This window comes from Lepisosteus oculatus, chromosome 3 (assembly GCF_040954835.1).
Source record: "Lepisosteus oculatus isolate fLepOcu1 chromosome 3, fLepOcu1.hap2, whole genome shotgun sequence".
NCBI classification, from domain to species: domain Eukaryota; kingdom Metazoa; phylum Chordata; class Actinopteri; order Semionotiformes; family Lepisosteidae; genus Lepisosteus; species Lepisosteus oculatus.
This window is the reverse complement of record NC_090698.1, coordinates 69,447,597-69,460,731: the sequence shown is the minus strand read 5'-3', so window position 1 is coordinate 69,460,731 and position 13,135 is coordinate 69,447,597. Positions and strand designations below refer to the sequence as shown.

General features: G+C 48.8%; 1 protein-coding gene across 2 annotated transcripts; it reads right to left on the bottom strand.

Annotated features, from left to right (window-relative positions):
- Positions 1 to 14: 14 nt before the first annotated feature.
- LOC138237742 (zinc finger protein 135-like) lies at positions 15 to 7,523 on the bottom strand. Of its 2 annotated transcripts, XM_069187466.1 has the most exons (4): positions 7,179 to 7,241; positions 5,583 to 5,749; positions 3,059 to 3,679; positions 15 to 2,564 (listed from the first exon to the last, which is right to left on the bottom strand). In XM_069187466.1, the coding sequence occupies exons 2-4, from the start codon at positions 5,620 to 5,622 to the stop codon at positions 1,666 to 1,668; spliced, it is 1,560 nt and encodes a 519-aa protein (XP_069043567.1). In that variant the 5' UTR covers positions 5,623 to 5,749; positions 7,179 to 7,241; the 3' UTR covers positions 15 to 1,665. The 2 variants fall into 2 exon arrangements, with proteins under 2 accessions (XP_069043567.1, XP_069043566.1); XM_069187465.1 differs by lacking the exon at positions 5,583 to 5,749 and having other exon boundaries at positions 7,179 to 7,523.
- Between the last annotated feature and the right edge of the window lie 5,612 nt (positions 7,524 to 13,135).

Sequence of the window (13,135 nt, the reverse complement as noted above, 5' to 3'; positions counted from 1 at the left end):
AGGGGTTGAAAAAATGTAATTCAATGTTAACTTTATTTGGCTTTTTGAAATAGCTGCTCTCAGTTATTGTTTTCTGACATTATATACAGATTCCAGCTACACATTAGCTTTAAACCAGGTGTGTCCAATTCTGCATTGTCAGTCATATAGATCATATTATTCAGAAAATCAGGATTAGACTCAACCAATCAAATATTATTAAGCGTCATATAGAATATATAAACTATTGAGTTACAGGATGTGGTGGCATTAACTATGACAGAGGAAAAACAAAGAATTACGGCCAAAATAGCTACAAAATCACAGGCAATGATATTTACCTTTATTTTACAAAGTGCCTTTCATGAAAGCATCCCACAGCACTGGAAAAACTGGAAAAAAAAAAGGAGTGAAACAAATCAAGCATTATAAAAGCTTGTTGACACAAATGAGATTTGCAGTGTCATTTTAAGCAATCCGTTTTTACATGGAGTATGTACATATTTGCATACAACCAGACATGGTACATTTAAATTGAAAAAAAAAATCATTGGCGTAAAGGCTGTGATAACATCAATATAGACACTGTACACAGCTCTGATGACAATGCTGGGAAACTACACTCTCCTTTATTCTTGTAAAAATTAAAAGGCAAAATAAAAACAGGCAAAAAAAACTAGCAAAGGCCACCTGTTTGTTAGTTATGTTCGGAAAACAGGGGTGGCTAATCTCTCCCCCCATCAACAGCAGTTTGGACAATTTCCACATCCTTATCATCCCATCAGCCCAGCCCCGACCCCTAACCATGACAAATTACATCACTCCTACAGCGTCACAAAATGAAAAGTCCCTTGTTACACCGAGCCCAGTGCACAGCTTCCACTAAAACAACAGCTGTTGTGTTAAGGTCCAGGGATGCTTGACCAAGTGTATGAATACTTGGGTACATAGGTTTCACTGCCAGAAAAATAAAGGCTGAGATCTGCCAGAAAAAAAGCAGAACTATTTAATCGCGAGAGGAAAACCGCTGCCGACAGAAGTGTTCAGCGCGCTTCCTTTTCATCCTTGCCAATTGCCACCCACAGCTTCCTGGACACTGTAGCAAGTGTTAACCTTTCACTTCGGCAAGGACTGTGGAAGAGCTAAACCAAAACCGCGTTCACACCTGCTTCTGTCGCACCACCAGCCTTGGCACTCTCGATTTCGGGGTTTTATGGGGTCACTGAAAACCAACGCCACTTCCTCCACCTTTTCAAAGACAGAGGAAGGGGCTGACGAGTCGGAGGCAGCGCCGCGCTGGTACAGGCAAGCCCATACCGTTGGGTCATTAAGTTAACAGCGCTGGGAGAACTCGCGGCTTCAGTGAGGATGGCGTGGTCCTCACTGATCCCCGCTCTCTCTCCCCCCCATGCTTTGTTCTTCAAGCGCTCTCTTCCTTCGCCTGAACGTCTGCACTGACGCCCGTCCCCCTTCAGCTCCTGTGCTCACACCTCTCGGGCTCTCTCGATCTGATCCCCCCTGGGCATGTGGGTGCAGTTATCGCCAGCAGCGCTGCCGCCTCCCCTCTATCGGGGTCCGCATGCCTCTCTCCCTTCCTAGCAAGCGTGCGCGCTCGTGCGCGTGTGTGTGTGCGTACGGGTCTCGTGTCTCGGGCAGGGCGGGCGCGGCGGCGGCAAGCGGGCGCCCTCAGGCCGCGTGCGTCTTGCGGTGCAGGACGAGGCTCCTCATGTGTTTGTAGAGCTGGCCGCAGTCGGGGCAGGGGAAAGGGGCCTCCCCGGTGTGGATCTTGTTGTGCGCCTGCAGGCTGTTGGAGTGGCGGAAGCGCTTGGGGCAGTGGGCGCAGGCGTAGGGCTTCTCCCCGCTGTGCAGCCGCAGGTGGGTGCGGTAGGAGCCCAGCTGCCGGAAGCGCTTGCCGCAGTCCTGGCAGCGGTAGGGCAGCTCGCCCGAGTGCAGCCGCAGGTGGTTCTTCAGCACGCCGGACTCCTTGAAGGACTTGCCGCACTGCGGGCAGGCGTAGGGCCGCAGCCCCGTGTGGCTGCGCTTGTGGATCTGCAGCCCGCCCGAGCCCCGGAAGGCCTTGCCGCACTCGCCGCAGCGGTACGGCCGCTCCTCGGTGTGCACCCGCTCGTGGGCCTTCATCCCGCTGTAGTGGCGGAAGTCCTTCCCGCACTGCCCGCAGCGGTAGCGCTTCTCCTGCGAGTGCACCAGCCGGTGGATCTGCAGGCTGCCCGGCCGGCTGAAGCAGCGGCCGCAGTCCCCGCAGTAGTAGGGCGTCTCGCCCGTGTGCACGCGCCGGTGGGACTGCAGGTAGACCAGCCGGCCGAAGTCCTTGCCGCAGTCGGGGCAGCGGTGGGGCCGCTCGCCCGTGTGCACGCGCCGGTGCAGCTTCAGGTGGCCCCGCTGGCGGAAGCCCTTGCCGCAGTCGGGGCAGTGGTAGGGCTGCTCGCCCGAGTGGATGAGCCGGTGGGTGCGCAGGTTGGTGAGGTGCCGGAAGCGCTTGCCGCAGTCCGGGCAGGGGAATGGCAGCTCCCCCGTGTGGATCAGCGCGTGGGAGCGCAGGTGCGCCGCCCGCCGGAAGCTCTTCCCTGGGGGGGGGAAACGTTCGTTAGGCCACGAACCGCAGAGCCAGCAACATTGAATTCATCCAGCGGGGCTCGTCTGTTCAAAGCACCTCGACACCCTTCTAGTGCAGTCTGCAATTACATTCTCACGTAAAACACTTAAAATATTTCGTTACCCACCCATAAATATTAGTCAGAAGTGCTGCACAAGTATTCTAAAAATCAGGAGCTCGTAAAAAACATTTTAAGCCCTCGACACTTGAAAGGCTCCTGGTAACTGCACACGACTGAAGGCTGCAGTAAATAAAAATGAACGAAGAGCCTGGCGACGACATGAATTTCCCCGTGGTTCAACATGGCTCATACCGAGCATCTACCATCTACTAGATTATTATGAATCCCGCTGACACTTTGAACCAAAACCCGTCTCACATTGGTGGGAGCGAAGCCTTGCTCAAGGGCACAGCAGCAGCAGCAGCAGCAGATTTGAACCTGCAAACCCGCAGCCCCGGACTCACCGCACTCGGCGCAGCCGTGCAGCCGCTCCTCGGTGTGGGTGCGCTCGTGCGTGCCCAGGTCGCTGCGCCGGGAGAAGGCGCGCCCGCAGGCCGCGCAGCCGAAGGGGCGCTCGCCGGAGTGCCGCCGCTGGTGGGTGCGGCAGCTGCTGAGCTGGGTGAAGCGCATGGGGCACTGGTCGCAGGCGAAGGGCCGCTCGCCGGTGTGCGTGCGCAGGTGGTTGGTCAGCACGCAGGCGTAGCGGAAGCGCTTGCCGCACTGCCCGCAGGCGTAGGGCCGCAGCTCGCCGTGCGCCTCCTGCTGGTGGGCCCGCAGCTCCGCCACGCTCGCGAAAGCGCCGTCGCAGTCCCGGCATGCGTGCCTGCCCCCCGCGCCCGCTGCCGCCCTCTTCGGGCGAGCGCTCCCCTGCGCGGGGGCGGCGGCGGCAGGAGGGGGCGTCGCCGCAGCGGCCGGGCGGGGGCGGCTGCGAGCCGCGGCGCGGGGCTCCTGGGGTTCCCCCTCCACCTCCTGCTTCACCGAGACAGGCAGGGGCTCCGCCATCTCCTGCTTGATCTCCACGGGGTCAGGAGGCTCCTCCTTGACCTGAGGGCCCTCCGGGACCGCGGGCGGCGCCCTGCTGGCGTCTGTGAAGGGGCAGGCGGCGAGAGGGAAGAGGGCAGAGAGGGATGTGGTTCAGAGGTTCGGAGGGGGTAGACCTCATCCCAAAGCCAAGACACCCCACAACCCCAGCCCCCCAGACCCTCCAGGGCTCTGCTAACTGATCCCTGAGAGATCGGCACACCTGACTACTGGACAGTGGAGGACTACAATGCAATGAGCAAGAGAAACACCGCACAATGCCGCGCTATTACAGCACAGGCTCTGCTGAAAACATGAACAATAAGAGATATTTCTCACACCTTTTTTTTTCCTATTAGTTTGGCATCAGTCTGTTCTCCTCCCCACTAATAGCTGGTGTGTGGTGAGCATTCTGGCGCACTCTGGCTGCTGTTGCATCATCCAGGTGGGGCTGCACACTGGTGGTGGTGGAGGGGATCCCCATTACCCGGACAGCGATTTGAGTGGAGTGTCCAGAAAAGCGCTATATAAGTGTAAGGAATTATTTGCTGCAGGAGGTATTACCACTTGAAAATTCAAATAAGAGTCATATGACTCAGAGCACAACTATTCCCAATACCCCTGACCAGCTCTTCCACCCATCTGAAACACTGCAGAGAAGACTGGAAACGTTGCTTTCAAACAGTGGTCACACAGGATCGGTCACTCAGTCACGCTCCTGGGTGAAATCACAAGGGTCAACAACAGCACTCAAACTAGAAGTCTCCTCTTATTTACAGGACAGGGAAAAAAAACAACATTGTGGCCTAATGCTGCAAGCCGTCTGCCTTTCCTTTATACCTGTAGACGATGGCACAGGATGCCTGTAATTTCTTGTAAGATGGGAATTCATGATGTTGTATAAAGATGTTAAGAGTTTCTTTAATGTTATTTATGAATGTGTTAAGTCTCAGGTAGCAGTGCAGACAGTAGCAATGTTAATTCTGATTTGTGCATGTTCACTTTATACTGCTTTGGCTCCACATAGGACGTGCGTGTTGGAAGAGCATTTTTTAATATTTATGTAGTAGAAACTCACACTCTGTGTTTAATTAACCGGATCCAAACCTCCTGTCTCCTCTCGAGCTTCTTTTCTTTACAGAGATAGCGATTCCATGCCTGTCGCACTGGGACACAGTGAGCACTATACTGCGCTGCTTAAGCACTTTGAATTTCAGCACCTGGCCCTCGGAGAGCTGGCGGTGCAAGAGAGACACCCACGCCGGCTGCATCTTTCACTCCAGGGAGCTGTCACTGTGCTCCGGACCCAGGACTACGCTCAGCTTCACAGCACAGACCAAAGCAGGGGACATGTTGAGTTTGTAAAATGCACAGATTTCCTCTACTTATTTTCCAATCACGGAGCAAATATTTTGTGAAAACAATTGTTATATAGTTGCCTAGTTCTCAAACAAAGTTATTCAAATACACTACAATTCGAATCTGTAACTGTTCTCCCACTTCTTTTATTTCCCACAAACTTTCTCATTTTTCTGTTCTTATATATACTGTGTATTGCACTGTGGGGCAACTGCAGCTGATATATTTAATGCTATTCTCATTCAAGGAAGCCTATTCTACAGCTCAGACTTAGGAAAAACATTTTATACCTGCAAAACATGGGACAATACTCCTGTACATCCCATCTGAACAAGAGGCAACTGTCCTGAGTTCATGAAGTGTTACCCTGGGGCACTTAAGCAAGTCAATTTTCACATCAAGCCCCATTTGACAGACAAAACCAGGATCTGACTGACAAGAAACCAAAGCCCAAGATCACCAGTGCACATTCTTGCACTGCTGCTGCTGAGAAAACTATTTCCTTCCAAAATGAAACGTTCTCATTGCTGGAACAGAAATGGTTAGGAATCCCAGGGGCAGTTTTAAGCTTCAGATGCAAAGTTAAGATCACGTGTGCACTCGTATTACCTTTTCTCATCTTCACAACAACGTGGGTAACCTCACACATCCCTACCAGTCCGAGACAGGAATCGGAAGCATTCTCCCGCCTTTTCCAAGCTTAATAATTGGTTGCAGTGCTTGCCAGAGTGTCCAAATGTGTTCATGACAAGGCTCAGCTTGTTCAGAATTGGAAACTAAAACACACAATAAGATAGCATCTGTTTCAGCTTCTGTGAGCAAAAATGAAAGATTCAGAAAGCTGCTCCTCAGCTTTAAGGGCTTGACAGCAGTGAACTCTTCTCTCTCCACACACCTACAAGTCATTTGCTCTCACTGGACTCAGGCCTTCTTCCAGTTCCCAGTTCCCAGTTCCCGGCTCCGAACACTGGGAAAACTGTTCTATCAGCTCTGATACTCCAGGACTGTGGAATGATCTCCCAGCCCATTTAAGACCTTGCACGTAAGTTCTCCCAATCCCGCCTTAAAAGACACTTCTATAATTGAGCTTCTAATTATCTTTAATGTGCTGTTTTAACCTGTACATTCAGTTCCAGCTTTACTGTTCCATTTGGGGAAATTCATTTTACAGCGCTCTCCCAACATAACAGTGACAGACGACATTTACCAACCAAGAGGTCAGTGTGACAGCAAGACGATTGCTAGATTTGTTGAGAGGAGATATTGCAGCAGGGATGAAGGATCAACTGTGTGTATTATGACACCTGGGGAGACAGGGGCACCTCCCAGACTGGGAGATGGGAGGAATGTGAACACATCAGAGGGGCTGAGAGACACAATGCAGAATACTCTTTGCTTTCTTTGCCACCCTCCGTTTGTAGATGATGTTTAAGACGATCTGATTTGCCACCAGTAATTTGCAACTTATTCTGACTAACATTCCCAGCCTTTTACAATCAATGGTACTGATGTTTCCAATCCAGCAAGAGACACAGTAAAGACGCTGTCAATAAAAGACTTGAAGAAAAGTCCTAGGATGGTTCTATCTACCTTGAAATATCTTGGTTTCCTTAAAAATAATGGACATGGCCACCTCTCTTTGACTGCAGAAGTGCTTGGAGATGCTGGAAATGACAAACATTGCCCAATTTCAGCAGCTTTTGTGATTTAGGCTTGGTCCGCCCTAGGATGAGAGACCTCCAAGGAAATCCAGTTCTCCTGGAAACCCCAAGGAACTCCTGCTGAAGTTCAATGCCAGCATCTGGGCATTTTGTTCTACAGACACCCAGTTTGGGAGGTGGATATCTTACTGCTTCTGGTCTTCTTCGTCAGTGCTCCACCAACCGCGAGTCACCTAATTTCCTAAACAATATACTGTAGAAACATACATGACAGGGGTAGAGACAGGCTATTTTCTTACATGCAAACAAATCAGACCTAAAAAAAACAAAACAAATCAGCCTGTCACCACAAAATCACACTACTAACTGCAGCAGTAAAACCGCTCCGCTCTCACGCTCCTGATAAGACCCGTGCCAGCGCCAGCCTCTTCTTAAACGTTTATAAAAGCTCTTAGTGTCGCCATCCCCACAGAAAAACTTACATAAATGCACACAAAATTCAAGTCTGCGGCTCCATTAAAAAGAAGAAAGATAACAATCTCACCTGTTCGCACGGCAGACGGACATTTCGGCCCGTTTCCTTTTTTTGGTCGCAGTTTCATTTCTGTCGCCCTTCACTGTCTTTATTTGGAGTACTTTTTTTTTTTTAAATGCAGGTCAGCTCAATTCGGGCGACTGACAAACAAACGCATTAAAAACGCAATCTCGTCCACTCCAAACGGGCACTATTCAATACCAGCCATTTAAGAGAAACCTCAGAAAGCCCGCAGGCGCAGTAGGCAGGAGAGCGGCCGGCACGCCCCTTCTCAATCACGCACCAATCCCGCGCCGGTGTTGCGTGACGAAAGGAGAGGACATCCAATCAGCGGCTGGCAATGAAATTCCAACTAGGAAGCGACTTGGTCCCTTCCGACCAATCAGCGTTGGAGCGAGCTGCGTTGGACCGCAAGCTCGTGATTAAGATCTTACAGAGCGGGGGTCAGAGAAAGCGTGTTGCTCTTTGAGGTGCAAGAACGACCACGAGGGATGTATTTCACAAGGAAAATAATTTTTTATTCTTGTCTTCTTGAGCCCTGTAGCACGAGTGTGTGATCATAAAAACCCCCATCAAACTAGGGTATATTGAAATCCGGGATTCAACACACGTACCCCTAACGTTCAGGCGTGCACAGTAATACGTTCTCGTATCTTTTTTGTGTTTGGGGTTCCATACCTCCTCCGTTTGAAACCGGTCGATTCTTACATATTGGTTCACAGCAGCACGGTTGGGGATTTTTAAATGAAAAGCAGAATGTTATCACATTAGCAGCTGAATTATAATCATGCTGCGACAGCAGCCATAGTGCACACACTCCACATCAGCTACCAGTGGGAAGGAGAGCAGAGGGATGAAGCCAGTTTATAGATGGGGGGGGGTTTAGGAGGCCATGACTGGTAAGGGACAGAAACGCCCTGGGAGTTTTAATGACCACAGAGAGTCAGGACCTCAGTTTTATATCTCACCCAAAGGACAGCACCCTTTTACAGTATAGTCTCCCTGTCACTGCTGGGGCATTAGGACCCACACAGACTGCAGGGTGAGCGCCCCCTGCTGGCCCCACTAGCACCTCTTCCAGCAGCAGCCTCAGCTTTCCCAGGAGTCTCCCAGGTACCGACCAGGCTCACACCTGCTGAACTTCAGTCAGCTGCCAGCTGGGAGTTACAGGGTGATATGGCTGCTGGATGTTGTGAATGACTTATAAAGTTTGTAAAACAGCAGAATGTGCCGCATAAGCATCACTGAAACAAAATAAACAAGAGGTAATTATTCACACCAATGTTTGTGGGAGTGTGAGCAAAACAAAGCTGTGTTCACCAAGTGGGTATCCTGGCTTCCATCAAGAAACGGTAGGAGGGGAGCCTCTGTCCTTTCCACTAAGACTGCGAGAAACCCAGTGAGCTGGATGAGCCATCTCTCACGTGCAGACGTGCCGATGTTCTCAAACATCTGTGCAAACACATAACTTGTAGAACATCTCAGCACCCATCTCTCTGGAGAAACTTGCGTTTGTTGATAAGCCGGAACTCTATCAGGAAAACAAACAGACAAACAAACAAACACCTTCTGTGAAAATGGTTGTTAAGGCCGTGAGTTTATCCTTTCCCACTACACGGTCGGGAAAACATAACATCTGTGGGTGCTTCTCAGACACTGTTGCCAAGGCAACAATTCTGACGCCGAGCAAACTTTCCCATGTGCCCGGGGGGCTCTAAATGGACCCCCACAGCCCGCTTGTCCTGATCCAGGAGAATATTCTGGACCCCGTGGCCTCGCTGGCCTCGCTCCCGGACTCTTCTCCTGTTTTGCCCCAGAATGCTGCAGGACTCTCTTTCTCCTACTCCTTACACTGTCTCAGTTTCTTATTTATTAATTTTAGTATTAGTAGTATAAGTAGTAATTTGCACTTTGTGATAGATAGATACTTTGTTGATCCCTTGAGGGAAATCGCAGTGCAACAGCAGCTTAACACAGTCAACACAGCACAGTGTAACGAATGATCCAATAATAACACAATACATACTGTACAATGCAATCAGCCGAAGTGCACTAAGAAGAGTTACCCACAGTCCAGAACATACAAAGAACAAACCAGAACAGTACACAAAAAGTTGTATTGGACAATACAAATGTATTGCACAAGTCCCTGGCATATATTGCACCAAAACGGTTGTAAACGGGAGAGTTTACACGGGAAAGCCAGATGGAGCAGAGAGTTGACTGTTTAGTCCAAAACCAGGTCAATGTCAATGTTGCCCCTGCCCAGATGCAAAGCGTAGACTGACTACAATGTCTATGTCAGTCTCTCGTCTGCATTTGCACCGTGGACCAGGAGGAACGATATTTCGTTCCACTGTATACTTGTAAATGGCCGGAATGACAAATGAACTTGAACTTACCTACCTAGTCTTCCAACCCTGCGACAATCGCTCACTGTCCGCTCCCTCGTACTCCGCTCTCCTCCTCTCATTCCACTCCGAGCGTCTTCCCCAGGAAACACCAGCTTCAGCTTCCCCGGTCTCCAAACCCAGGATCGTACCGAACGGACTCTGGTCTTCAACGCGCATTGCACATTTTAAACGCCACAAACGGAAAAAAAACCGTGGAATTTTGAAATAACACGCCCAGCAAAAGTTATCGACCTTGTCCGGGTTTATGATATTCACCAATTTAAACGTTTAAAAATATTTCTTAGACAAATAACTAAAATCGTAACCTCAGACGCATACTGTAATGCCCCTTCTTGCTACAGGATTTTAAATGGTACAAGGGCTCGCTTTTACAATAAAACTTTGATCACGTGTAATGCGACACTACATTAACACACAGTTGTTAAATTGAACAACACAGTACTGTATTTCATAAATCTGAGAATGATAAATGTAAAGTTTCTTAGCAGAAACATTGCAATTTTAGTTTTAAGAAAGTAAACAAAAGACCATCAATAAGACGACAAAACGTCATGGAAACTTTGTGCGAAAGATTTAAGTTCGGCGTGTTAAAAAGTAGTAACGCAAGATGACGAGCCTTGAAAACAGCTGAAATGTGCTCAGCTCAGCCTGTCTTGCCCTGTGTTTTTTGGGTCTTTAACGACATCTAGTGACACACAGGCGAATAGTCAACATTATGGAGCACAAGGGGCTTTGAAAACATGAGGCAAGTGTACGCTTCGGTTGGTTATTTTAGGAAATGGTATTATAATATAAAATTGAGTTTTTCGACCAGACGATAATGTTTCATGAAATTGCACGGAAGAACATAAGCGAGGTTATAAACGAGAGGTCCTTCTGGACCGTTTAGCAGTTAGTAGCAGATCGCAGAAATCTCATCCAGCCGTCAGAGAGAAACCGGGGTATCGGCTTCAACAACAAGTCTGGGTAGCTTGTTCCAGACCCCCACAACCCTTTGGGTATAGAAGTGCCTTCTGTTCTTCTACATGGTTCCCACGTGTGTCCTCTGGTTCATGTTTCACTGTTCCTTGAAGAAACGCGTCAGTGCCTTTGAGGATTTTGGATACACGTATGTTCAGTTCTATGTTCTAACCACCCCCAGGCATGTAAAGGGAAATTAAAAGGCTCTTATGAGGATCATTTCAGGTATGAAAACCAACTGAGAGCACTTGTTCATGAACTGTTTCTTTACAGTGTTTTTAAAGCAAACTGCATGTGCCGTTTCCCAGTGTGATTAAGGTTCGTGTCGGTATTATTCCATTCTAGAAACATTAAGCTTCTCATCAATAAAGTCCAGGTGCGTGGGTCACCTGGAAGCAAATTGAAGACCAGTACACCATCTGACGTAACATTGAATATTACAGCTGTTAATATGCTATATTAGTGCTGACTATGCTATATTATAGCTGCCTGTGCTATATTAGTTGTTGCCTGTGATACCTTATCACTGCCTATGCTATATTACTGCTGCTTGCGCTGTATTATTACTGTCTATGCTATTTTAGAGCTGTACGCTCCTTTGAATGACCAGCACATCACTGCGTTTGTCTCTGCAAATCTCAGCTCATGCAGCTATAAAACTGTCTAACAAGCATTAGACGTAATATGAAGAAATGTCAATAAAATATTTTAAAAGTCTGAATGAATTGGTTAATGGACCTTGCTATTAATCCAGCTGTTGTACACACGGAAGTGCAGTTTCTGTTTCTGCTGATCTAGAGCTGAAGAGATTTCCACAGCCCTTTCTTTTAGAATCTGCAGATCTTCCACAGCATTTCCAGTGGACACGGCAGCAGGTGGAAGAGTGATGTTACTCTCTGATACTGCTGGAAGCTCACAGATGCCCGACACACCGTGTGGCACAGCGCTGAACACCACTCTGGGGGCTCAAGTTTCACTAGTTTTCACCAGACATCCCAGTCACGGTCAGCTGATGATGTAGCCCGAGCCTGTACTGTCTACACCTGGACAATACACGTTTTATTCTAATACTGAACTGTGCAGCCCTCAGAAGCCACAGTGAATTCATTTGATTGTGTTGCCTGGCAAGGCAGCTGTCCAGTGATTTGTTAATAAATAAATACACCACAGACATGTTGCGTGGGACAGATAAGGCGGCAGTATTTACAATTCTCAAAGGGACTGGCACAGGAGAACATAAGAACAAGTACTAACAAGAGGAAGCCACTCGACCCATCCAGACTGTTAGATACAGTAGGAACTGATGCGAGGCTCTCATTCAGCTGTTTCTTGAAATAAACGTAGTGACACGTGACCTTCGTCCTCAAGAAAGAATTGACGGCAAACTGCGTGACACCCGGAAACATTAAGTGTTAACAAAAACCGCTCCAGGTACTTTTCGTGGACGAGATGGAGCGCAGTTTGTGCGCCCCGTTGCTTTCTGGAGTGTACTTCCAGACGAGTACGACACCAGACCCGCACCTGGTGTGAAGCGTGTTCAGCTCGCTCAAGGCAGGATCTGCGGTTTTGCTGGGTGATATCCCTCTCAGAAAACTGATCCCTCCACCCACACACAGCTCACTTTGCTGTACACAATACAGCAAGAGCGTGCTGGAATTCTCAAGCCGAAGCAGAGTAATACTGGTTTTGGACAGGGCAGAAGATCACAGTCGCATGCTCCTGTGTTGTGTTGTGTGTGTGTAGTGCGATCGGGAAGGGGGGTGAGGCTTTGCACAGTTTGTAGTGTATAATGGCACCCCAGAAGGCAGGAGAACCGGCCAAGAACTTGTGTATCATTGCACCCCATTGTGCAACGGGCTACATTCGCGTTTCTCTTCCTGCGATTGTGTGGTTGCGTTTCTCTTGTCAAGAACTGCCCGAACTGGTGGGGGGGCTCCGAGAACCTCCCTTCCCATTGCCGAGGAACAAAAAACACATCACTTTTGAAGTAAAAACACCGGAGGAAACGAGGCTTTTAATGTGGTCTCAGCCAAGGCACCGCAGAGTAGCATCAGTAGGGTGGGAGTGGCGAGGGCCCAAGCCCTAGAACCCCGATCCGTTACAATACCAAAAGGACAGACAATGAAATGTGGGCTATTTCGAAGTCGCAAATGTGAGATAAAAAGTCGCAATTGCGAGATATAAATTCGGAATTCTGAGTTACTAAGTGCAATTCTGAGATACCATAGCGCGTTTGTTTTTTCACTCCCTGGCGGAAACGGGCTTCCATAATTTATTGGCGTCTGAGGGATACTCGTTTATTTGGGCTCTTTGCAGTGTAATACTCTAGAAATTTTGCTGACTTGGACTTTTCCATTATTTGGTCTTTTTTTTCCCCCTTGGAAATAAAGGATCTGTAGAGGCAGCACATATTTGTCAGTGGATTTATCAGTCTAATTTATTCGATGTTAGTTAAGCGTCAGATTCAGCATTGTGGAACTGGTACGGCTTCAATGCTAAACACTGCACCGAGAAGTCAGTCACAGGGTTAGTCGCTGCTCTCATCCCTTCAGGAAAGTTGCCATGTCTGTTCGTCATTAGTATTCTCCCCAC

Bases quoted from the DNA above. Each gene is read 5' to 3' on its own strand.
- LOC138237742 (XM_069187465.1), bottom strand. From the start codon at position 7,236: ATGAAACTGCGACCAAAAAAAGGAAACGGGCCGAAATGTCCGTCTGCC. The intron at 3,680-7,178 runs GTGAGATTGTTA...GCCCCTTCACAG, and splicing joins TCCGTCTGCCGTGCGAACAG to ACGCCAGCAGGGCGCCGCCC. The intron at 2,565-3,058 runs GTGAGTCCGGGG...TCCCCCCCCCAG, and splicing joins GCACGGCTGCGCCGAGTGCG to GGAAGAGCTTCCGGCGGGCG.